The sequence below is a fragment of the Electrophorus electricus genome, chromosome 6 (assembly GCF_013358815.1).
Source record: "Electrophorus electricus isolate fEleEle1 chromosome 6, fEleEle1.pri, whole genome shotgun sequence".
Lineage (NCBI taxonomy): Eukaryota > Metazoa > Chordata > Actinopteri > Gymnotiformes > Gymnotidae > Electrophorus > Electrophorus electricus.
In genome coordinates this window covers 14,761,250-14,772,198 of record NC_049540.1, presented here as the reverse complement: position 1 = coordinate 14,772,198, position 10,949 = coordinate 14,761,250, and the positions used below count along the sequence as shown (strand labels likewise).

Below are 10,949 nucleotides of genomic sequence, written 5' to 3'. Positions count from 1 at the left end.
TATAATAAATAACTTTCAACGTGAATAGATTGTGTCATTTCCAACACTTTTCCAAACGATTAATTTTATTTTATTTTTTTAAACTAGCTAATTACATTTTGTCATCAGAAATTGACTATCACTATCTGTTGAATAGGAACTGACGCGTGTCTTTGTGGGGAGGGATGCTACACGGAACAATTTCAGGGTTACTTCTGTAGGAAGCGGTAGTGAGGAGAGTAACGCATTCTATGTAGGTTAGTTGGCTAAATAGATTTCAGAACTGTGCTTCAGTTAAATATACTGGTTTATGTAGCTGCAGAAAAACAGGATTAGAGGCAAAAATGTCTGTCGGAGGCAAAAAAGGAAGCTCGATATTCTCTGGATTTAGGGCGCTTGGACTTTACTCTAACCATCTACCACACGTGGTCCGATTTCATAAGAAACACCGGGAGTTCTATATCGTGACAGCCGTTGGGCAGTGTTTCCATACGTACAATGTGAGTCATTGTAATAACAGTATGCGATCAACATTATTTTATCTGAAATACGGTTTGTAATTAAATTGTCTCCTGGTGATAAAACCTACAACGAACATTGTCTTGTAGATTCGAACGATTAGCAGTCTGGCTAGCAATTCTGCATATGCTTACTTTTATAATGTACAGCTAACTTAATATGGCAAAATAAAAAACCTGTATAGCTAGCCTTCCGTATAACCTATTTAACTGAAGAGCTGAAGAACATTAAAATGAATTGTTTCTTGGCTCATGTTTTGTTTGTTTGTTTGTTTGTTTTTGTTTTTTGGTAGCCGCTCCTATTCTCCTTTTTAAAATAATAATAATAATAAAAACTAGTTTCAGCAAGGACTGAGCTATAATCAGAACTTCTGATGATATCACATTTATCACTCACATTGCCGAGCTTTTGTTTCTGACCTGTCATAAAGGTTGCAGAAGTTCGTTGGAAGTTAGTGAAATGAGCAAGAAAGTTATCAGGAGTATGGCTAAAGTACTAAGTCCCAAATATAAGGGCTGGAAAAAGAATCACAGACTAATGTAGGGAAATGAAACCCAGTGCTTCTTTTTAAGTAAACTAGATTTGTTTTCTAATGCATTCAGTGCTGTAGAATGAATCTGACCTTGTACTTACCTCTTTCTGCAGGTAAAGAAACTTGGAATTGTTGCTGTCAGTGAGTGATGCAAATTTATTTTTATTAACTTGTGCGTATTAAGTTGCATTGGGTAATGTAACTTGAAACAGTTTAACCAATCACCAGTGTATTTTATCATTTAAATAAAGCATTTAAATAAAAATGTCACCTTTATCATTTGTTGCCTAGGTAATGCTCTTCCTGCAGATATTGCATGCCTTGCTGCTGACCGAATGCTTGTCTATGCTGCACATGGAAAAGTTGTCTCTGCTTTTGCAAAGAACACACAGGTGAATTATTGGATGAACAGAAACTAAGGCTACGTTAGCACAGGAGGTAAAAGTAGCCCACGTCTGATAATTTCCTTCATATGTGATACAGATGTGTTATCTATATGGTAGTCTGAACATTTAAAAAAAAACACACTGAATTTTGAGTTCCAATTTGGGACATACCACTTTCATATGTGGTACTGAAATCCAGTATGTTTCCAATATATGGCACTGCAACTTGCAGGTTATATGTCAATCAAACTCGACATTTGTCATAATTTCATGATGGCAGGAAGTCAGAATGAATGACAAAAGACAGAACCAGACATTCCTCTCCAGTGAGGTAGCTGTCATGACTCCACAAGATTAAAATATAATTTTTTTTTGCCTTTTCACCCTCTGTTTCATTTGTTGCATTAGACTAGTGGTTGCTTTTCAATATACAAGATAATGTGTCACGTGAAGCACTGTTTCAGTGTGCATGCATATCAGTTCAGCTGCACGATCTGTTCAGACTAATGTCAGGTGTAGACCACATTTCAAAGATATTGTGAACGAACAAACCAAAAAAATCAGACATGGGCAGTAAATTGGAATTGGGCCACTTTTACCTGCAGTGTGAACTTATGTAGGTGTACAGCCAGCCTTGCTGCATTGGTTAATGATCTTATTGTAAGTAAAGTTAAAAGGTGCATTGAGCTCAATATAATGTTCAGAGTATATCAGTGCTGCTTTATGTTCGTTGACTCAAATATATAGTTAGATAGTATAGCACCTTGGCAGTTAGGAAAAATACCAAAAATAAACAAGAAAGGTATTAAGAAAGATGAATGTCATCTTGATAACCCTAGCTCGTATTTACTCACAAGTTCTGGGTAATAGTACTGATCTTGTGTTAAAACCTGAATATCCAATAATTAATATTTATTTAGATCTGAAGGTAACACTCATTACAGATTAGTACTCTTAAATGTGGCCACTGTACTTGAACAGCTCTGTCATAACTGGACATTTTTCAGGTTGTCCACACTTATGAAGGCCACCAAGCTGATGTCCATCTGTTACTGCCATTTGGAGACCATCTCATATCAGTGGACAAGGAAAATGTTGTCATCGTTTGGGATGTGGAATCAGAAGGTTAGCTTCATTTTATTGTTTTTGACATATTACACTACTACTGGTACAGTTTTGTTTCTTGAATTGTGGATGGAATATATACATTTAAGGAAGTAGAATTCTAAAGATATTTTAGAGACTTCTCTGTCCTGGCTCCCAGATGGTGGAATGAACTTCCACTTGCTGTCTGGACAGCAGAGTCCCTTACAGTCTTCAAATGCAGACTGAAGACCCATCTATTCGTGGAATGTTTAAATGACCACTGACCCTGCTCCTATATTGACTAATTAAACTAGTACTTATTGTAGGGTATTGTTTATTACACTGATGTTGTCTAACAAACTCTAGCACTTATTTTTTATTACACTTATCATTGTTTAAGATAGACCTTATGTATTTTGTACTAGGCATCAGCAGTGATCCCTGTATTTCTAAAGTATTCTAGATCATTGGTATACTGGACTCTAACCTGTTCCACTGGCTAGGATGTATTCTATAAGTAAATGACAAAACACTTTTTTAAGTCACTCTGGATAAAAGCATCTGCTAAATGCCATAAATGTAAATTTTACACTGAACAACGTTTCAATGTGGGTTTTTTCCTCTTTTGTCTCACCTTCTCAACTGTACTTGTTTCCAGATACATACTTGCGGATTTCTTTTGACAACGCTTCATTTGAAGTTAGGGCTGTTATGCATCCAAGCACCTACTTGAATAAAATTCTTTTTGGAAGCAGTCAAGGGAGTCTTCAGTTATGGAATATCAAGTCAAAGTATGATTTCTTCAGAATCAGTATTTCAAATACCAGTGTTAATTAAAATGTATTATATTCAGTTTACTAATTTAATTGAAACTTACAAGTGTTTAATGCAATAAAACTCCCCCCAGCAAACTTCTGTACATGTTTCCTGGGTGGGCATCTGCAGTGACTGTTTTACAGCAGGTCTGTATTGTTGATGCAGCATTTTACTTTTGTAATCTTTATTTGGTTATTGATTAAGACTATTCCCTTAATATACTTCATTCTCCATAGACTCCAGGTGTAGATGTGGTTGGTGTAGGTTTGGCTTCTGGACAGATAATTATACACAACATCAAATTTAATGAAACACTGATGAAGTTTCAACAAGACTGGGGTCCAATTACAGCCTTATCCTTTAGAACAGGTAATTGTGTCATTTTGCGTTCATTTCAGTGGTTATTTCAGACCATGTTAATGTTTTACTATATGCTGTAATAATATATTCTATCTTGTGTTTATTTGATCGGATGGTTAGATGGTCATCCAATAATGGCTGCTGGTAGCCCTGTTGGACATATTGGATTATGGGATTTGGAGGAGAAAAAGCTAGTTGGTCAGATGAGAGACGCACACACCACAGCCATAGCAGGACTCACCTTCCTGCATGCAGAGCCACTTCTCATCACCAATGGCGCTGACAATGCTATTCGGGTTTGTCTTTATCACCTTTTCTTTTAAATTAAATGTAGGGTAGTGAATTCCATGTGATGCAGATTTGCTGTGTGTAACATGACCTTTTGAGACATTATATATTTATATATTACAGAAAAAAGTATTATGGTGATTGCGTCTTCTTAATAGTATTTACCTTTTATCTCTTGCATATCACTAAAAGTAGACTCAGAAAAGGCATAACAGTGTCACTATTTATATGTGCTGTGCAGGTATGGATTTTTGATGTAGCTGGAGGGGAAGGACGTCTTCTGAGATTTCGTATGGGACACAGTGCACCGCCCAACAAGATCCAGCACTATAACCAGAGTGGCCAGCATATACTGAGCGCTGGTATGTTTTTGCTTTTTATGTTGTCCTGTGTTCAGGTACACAAACGTGATGTAAGAGTAGTAGTAAGAAGGTGTCTGTCTGTCTTATCAGGCCAAGATGGAACCCTGCAGTCATTCTCTGTTGTTCATGAACGGTTTAATAAGAGTTTGGGGCATGGTAAGACTCTCTCCATTATATGGTTCTGCCACAGAAATGCAGATTATTTGACTCATGCATTGCAAACATTAGATGAATGTATATATTCTGTGTAATTTGAGAAGTTTGAGACAACAGTCTTAGTAGTAACTTCTCAGTTATTTAACAAATGACATCAGTGCATAGAAACATGTTTGTAAATGTTGCATCCAAACCCTTTGAACAGGATCTCTGAACAAAAAGAAGGCCAAAAAGAAGAGTGTGATTCATGACACAGCAAAACTGCCACCCATAACTACTTTTGCATCAGGTATGCTTTTGATTTCTGTAAATTGAGATTTTATTTTGCTTAAAAAAATCTACAGTTTTAATGAACAACAGCAAGAAATGGCGATAATTAGCGTACCAGTGTCAATTTCCCCAAAAAATTCATCTGTGCATAAAGTGAAAGCCAATCAAAATCCACATGTAAATGAGCCTATTTATATATAAAGATCCAAGCCAAGAGATATATGACTAATCCCAGTTGTAACTTTCACCAAGACAAAGCCCTCGGTTGCACTCAGTTAATGAATTCACTTCTTCTAAATTATGGCAGAGCAGCAAAATTATATCTCTGCCTAGTCTTCATCTGTTTTATGAAGTTTCTTTCTTTGTAACACCTATATTTCTTATGGCTAAAATTCATCTTCCTTTTCATGTATTCCTACGGTTGCAAACATTTGTATCATTCTCACTTAAAACAGAGTAAAAATGTGCCTTTTAAATAAATTTGTAAGTTGTTTTGTGTGTATCTTTTGTTGATGATTGTTAGAGAAAAGATCCTCCAATCCACGTCCATATCTTATTTGGACATGTACTGTCAGGTTCAGTTGGTCCTTTTTGCATAGAAGTATCAAAATGTGATAGCACCATGTACGTGCAAATGTTAAAATAGGCAGACAATCCACATTTATGAATGAGCAGTGTGTTATTGTGGAACTATTTGCTGTCACACTAAATCTTGCAGTATTTTGAGTTTGGCCCAGTGTGTTTTGTTACATTTTTGTTGTGTGCGTGTGTGTGGCCTTCCACAGAGAGTGCTCGTCAGAGTGACTGGGATGGCATTGTGGCCTGTCACCAGGGTTTTCTTGTCGCCACAACCTGGAACTATCAGAAAAGCTCTATGGGGGCTCATAAGTTGGAGCCAGAGCGTTTCAATAAGAACCGTGCTCTGAACGTTCACGCCACGGTCAGTGGATACTTCCCTGTACATCCCCCGCTCCTTCTGTAAGCTCTACTCTGCTGGAAGTTACAGAAGCTTGCCTTTTTGCCTTTGTAGGCTGTAGATGTCACTTCCTGTGGGAACTTTGCAGTGATTGCACTGTCATCTGGACACATAGATGTGTACAATATGCAGTCAGGCCTCCATAGAGGACAGTATGGAAAAGACAGAGGTGAGCTCATCTACATGTTCCCATGTAAAATTTGTTTCTTCCAGCTCTTGTAATTACTTTGAGGGTTTCTTTATTAGATATAATAATTCTAAACAAAATGCAGCTTGTCCAGTGTTGTGTGCGGTGTAGCTCACTCAGGCCCAGTGCGAGGTGTTGCTGTGGATGCACTGAACCAGCTGACAGTGAGCGCAGGAGCTGATAAACTGGTGAAGATCTGGAAGTTCACATCCAAAGAGCTTTTACACACTGACAACCTTCCTGCATCACCTGCTTCCACCCTCTTGCACAGAGACAGGTGAGTGCTGTCAGGTGTCCATTACAAAGAAGGACAGTGTGTTGGGATCCTCACACTGTCCTCACAATAATGTCCTTGGCTATGATGTTTAGTGAATAATAAATCAGTGCCTTTTGAATCCTAAATTTCACCAAGATTTGATGAATTTGTTTCAGTGAATGTGGTATAATTGGTATACTTACTTTGAATTATGGTGTAGCTAGATGCTGAAGAGTAAATATTAGCCAAGCCAGGCTAGCGTGTGTGCGTGCGTGCGTGTGTGCGCGTGTGTGCGTGTGCACACCTGGACATATATGTATGCATGTTTGTACCTGAACATACTTGTGTGTGTGTGTGTGTGTGTGTGTGTGTGTGTGTGTGCGTGCGCATGCTTCTTCTGTGTACTGATTGTTGTGTACTGATTTTTTTTATTTTTTATTTTTTTGGTTTGTTGACTGTATGACTAGTGGGATGCTGGCCCTTGCTCTGGATGACTTCACGATCAGTATCTTTGACATGGAGACGAAGAGGACTGTACGTCGCTTCTCTGGCCAGCGTGGGGCGGATCAATGATATGGTGAGTGTGAGCTTGTTTCCCAACTAAAGGTCAAGTAATTTTCCCAGTCCTGTAGGTTGGACACATTTTGTTGTAATCAAAATTATTTTTCAAATATTTGAATTTTCAGAACTCAAAAATATCTTATGTTGTTGTTTATACAGACTTTCAGCCCGGATGGGAGATGGCTACAGTAGCCTCCATGGAATGTACCATCAGAACAATGGGACCTTCCCTCTGGCAGGTAACACCTTCTGGGGTGCCTTCTTTTGCTTTGACCATGAAGTTCATTTTAGCGATGACCTTATGGGTCCACTTCATACTGTAGCCTGCTGGGCTGATAGCTGACCACTTTTGATGGAGGGAAGACCAGGCTCTCACTTGGACATGATGTTCGCTTTCTGAATTATTATTTTATGTGATGACCTTTTGTCGAGTCATCCAGCTAACTTTTGATACAAAGCCACATGAAACTGGCTCAAGAGATGATGCTTATCTTGCTTAGATTCTCTGTTAGAGACACAGAATATGATGGTTTATCTTTGTTCTGGCGAGGTATAACTATCAAAACCCCTCTTTAGCCTTGTGGTAAGCATGTTGTCCCGTGGTTAATGTCTTTTTCATTCTTGCTCTCTGTCTCACCGGCACAGTTTGGTTGACTGTTTCCTGGTAGATGCAGCAGCTGTCAGCATCAGTTTCTCTCCCACGGGGAACTTCCTAGCTTCCTCCCATGTTGACACTCTGGGTATTTACTTATGGTAAGAAATTATCACACACACAAGAGATTATCATCATCAGGTAATGTGCCTAGGTTTGCTGGTTCTCTACCCAGACCTTATTAAAATGTTGATTGTTTGACAGTTTGTAATTGTGCTTAATGGGTCATTGCTGGCTTTAGCGACTTTAATAATGAGAAGCAACCCACTGCTCCAGTGCATATACTCTCTGGCAAAAATGGACCATTGAAACCATCCTTTAAGCCTTCAAAACCCTGATGCATCTCCTGTTTGGAGAGAATATTACATACAGAATATTACATACAGAATATTATTCTGTTTTCAGAATAATAATGTTACTGTTATTATTATAAATAACAGTAGTCACATATAAGCAGAACCATACTGCTTTAATTGCAGTACAGCCAAGAAAACAGATTTACAGAAATGCAGAACAGTCAATAAAATATTGATATTAATAATGGTGACATTTTGTATTAAAAAATGAGAGTTCTCATTGGTAAGTAGAGTGGTTTTGTTTCTGTTCACATGGATGGTTTGCCTCTAAAATCAAGTAGACATTTTTTTTTTCTAATGTAGACTTTAATAAGCCCACTAGACAAACCCAGTAATGAATCCATCCATTAAGCCAAATCTGTTTTTAACTGTTTTGTTCTTGATTTGGAGTGGTTGTTACACTGTTTGTTATTGTCTTCACTGTTGCAAAAAATACTGTTTCTTTACACATTTTCACCAGGATCTGACAGGTTTTTTTGTGGTTGTAAATGAATGTGTGACTGTTGTTGCATTCAAACTGCATTCCTAAGCATCGTACTGGACCTCATGTTACAGGTCAAACAACGCGCTGTGTAGTTTGGTGTCACTGCGTCCTCTACCTGCAGACTATGAACCTACTGTGGTCATGCTGCCAGGCACATGTCCAATTAAAGGCAAGTGTGTTTTATACATGTGTACACATGGCAGAGCATTTTGCTGTTGTAACTCGCCACACTTCAGAGCATATGCTGAAATCTGAGCTGATGGCTTTCTTAAGCAGATGATGAAGAAGTTGAAAAAGTTGGTGCTGAGAGCTTAGAGATGTCTGAGTACATGTCTCCTGCGCAGCTAGAGAAACAGCTGATAACTCTCTCTCTGCTACCTGACTCACGCTGGAAAAACCTCCTCCAACTGGACATCATCAAGGTATGTGTGCCTGTGTGCTCACGTGTGCTGTCCTTTCTGTGTGCAGGACTGAGGGTGTGCTGGATTTCAGCACAGATGTAAAGCAACATTTCTGTATTTTGCTGAATACAGAATTATCTATCTTGATTGTTTATCTTACCTTTTGTTGTGAGAGATGGGCACCCAAATCTTTGTTCCGGTTATTAAAGATTGATTTTGTTGTTACAGAAAAGAAACAAGCCACAGGAGCCCCCTAAAGTGCCCAAAGCAGCCCCCTTTTTTATCCCCACCATTCCAGGTCTCATACCACAGTTTGCCCTCCCTGACACATCTTCAGAACAGGTAGAAGCTCTGCCAACAGTCTTCCAGACCTATTTTTTTAGTTTCTCTCTCTAACAAAGAATATGAACAGTTATTAGTCAATGCGGTCAATTACTTGTGGGCTTACTACTTAAATAGCTACAGTCCCTTCTCTTTCCCTTCTCTTTCACAGTCCAAAGTGGTCAATTTAGGAGTACTAGCACAAAAGTCTAGATTCTACCTTCAACTTGAAGATGCACTAGACTCTAATCTCTGTAAGTCAAAAATTCCATTGTAATTCAACAGTAGTATTGCAAACATACCTTGTGGTTTTTTGTTTGTTTGTCTTTTGTTTTTTGGGTTAAATTAAAACATTCCATCATGTATCATAGCTCTATGAAATCAAGCACTACCAATGGTGTGTTCTCCTGCTTAGATGAAGATCCAGTAGGGCTTCTGAAGGAGATGGGCCCCTCAGCCATCGACAGTGAGCTACGAGTCCTGGCACCAGATATGGGTGGAGACATTCGTGTCATGCAGAGCTTCCTCAAAATGATTAGCACCATGCTGCTCTTGAAAAGGGACTTTGACCTAGCCCAGGCCTACCTTGCGCTCTTTCTCAAGGTCTGCCTCATCACTCTTGCTCCTCATTGCGCAGTGCCCTGGATTACAGCCCCTGCGCTTTTCTTCCTAACAGATTATTTTACTCCACTGGCTGTGCATAAAATAAAATCTGCTACTACTTGTTAGTGACTAATAATTATGTTGGTTAAATTGATACTGTTGTGTTATACTGGAATAGCCATGTCTTTTTAGATAGTATTTGGTTTTTGTCAGCAGGTGGCAGCAGAGCTTAATTTTGCCAACTACTTTTTAAAAAATATTGTAAATTGTTGGTGGAAAAATAATGACACATCCATCATGTATTCTAATCTGACCCTGCAGAAGTGTTTAGAATTTAAGTTTTTTAACAGCCACATAAACACAGCCATTACCACCTAAAATGTATTGCAACCCAAGGGAATTATGGATGAAATACGCAGAATATTGTGGTTGTTAACTCTTATTTGTTTCATTTTAGCTGCACCTGCGGATTATTGCAGATCACCCTTCTCTCATGGAGGAGGCGGAGAGAGTACAGGAGCTGTTGGAGGAGACATGGACCTCCACACAGACGCTCCTTAACCAGAGCATGTGTTTGCTCTCCTACATTAAGAGTGCGCTACTGTAGAAAACTTGGGCACCTACAGTTTTTCTTTTTTTTAATGTAAACTTTAAAAATAACGCTGTATGTGCAACGCTTGTATGTGCAACGCAGTTTTCTTTCATGTGTGAATAGTGTATAAAAATCCACAGTACAAGAAACATTTTCCATGATTTTATCATTTTCTAAACACTTGTTTAAAGGACTGATATTACATGGAGATATGACCCAGACATCTGTTGACATCTGGTGTACACATCTACAAGCAAGTTTGCAGAAACTGCAGTTTACACAAGTAACAGCAATATCATATATACAACCATGTAATTTCATCACTCACAAATCACTTTACCAAACTACAGTCAGGTTTACAAAACCACCTTTTTTTTTTTAGATTTGTTTGTCCATGTGAGTGACTCAGATGTGAGGGACTGGATGGATAAGCTTGTGGCTGGCAGTAGCTGTGTTTGTGGAAACAATAAAGGTTGTACTTGTTTGGTGCTGAGCAGGTTTGGAGCAGATGGATCTCACCATGTGGGAGAGCACTAGAGCAGTCATGCGCCACTTGAGCCTTAAAGAATGACCGCTCATGCAGGCCAGAATGGATTAGGACTCCAAATGGGGGATTGCGCTTAAAACCTGCTCTCAATGGTGTTTAGTCAAGATGCTATAGAAAGACAAAACACAGTTTTTGCTTTTTTGTGTGATTTTGGTACATGAATTAAATAGTTAACATGAAATAAAGCTGTGTCAGAAAGCTGTCTTGATAAAATGAATGGGAAGAGTGTGACAACCTTAGAATAAAATCTTTATTATTT

At 38.6% G+C, this 10,949-nt stretch overlaps 1 protein-coding gene across 1 annotated transcript; it reads left to right on the top strand.

Moving 5' to 3' along the window:
• Positions 1 to 203: 203 nt before the first annotated feature.
• Positions 204 to 10,888, top strand: wdr36 (WD repeat domain 36). Its single transcript, XM_027025359.2, is given in 24 exon segments — positions 204 to 479; positions 1,144 to 1,171; positions 1,322 to 1,422; positions 2,424 to 2,541; positions 3,161 to 3,293; positions 3,410 to 3,464; positions 3,555 to 3,687; positions 3,799 to 3,974; positions 4,208 to 4,328; positions 4,419 to 4,484; positions 4,690 to 4,773; positions 5,540 to 5,694; positions 5,785 to 5,899; positions 6,029 to 6,194; positions 6,641 to 6,731; positions 6,733 to 6,750; positions 6,894 to 6,973; positions 7,380 to 7,487; positions 8,298 to 8,395; positions 8,503 to 8,648; positions 8,856 to 8,969; positions 9,121 to 9,202; positions 9,364 to 9,551; positions 10,009 to 10,888. Coding segments are annotated over 24 exon segments (2,682 nt in total). The 5' UTR covers positions 204 to 323; the 3' UTR covers positions 10,159 to 10,888.
• Positions 10,889 to 10,949: the final 61 nt, after the last annotated feature.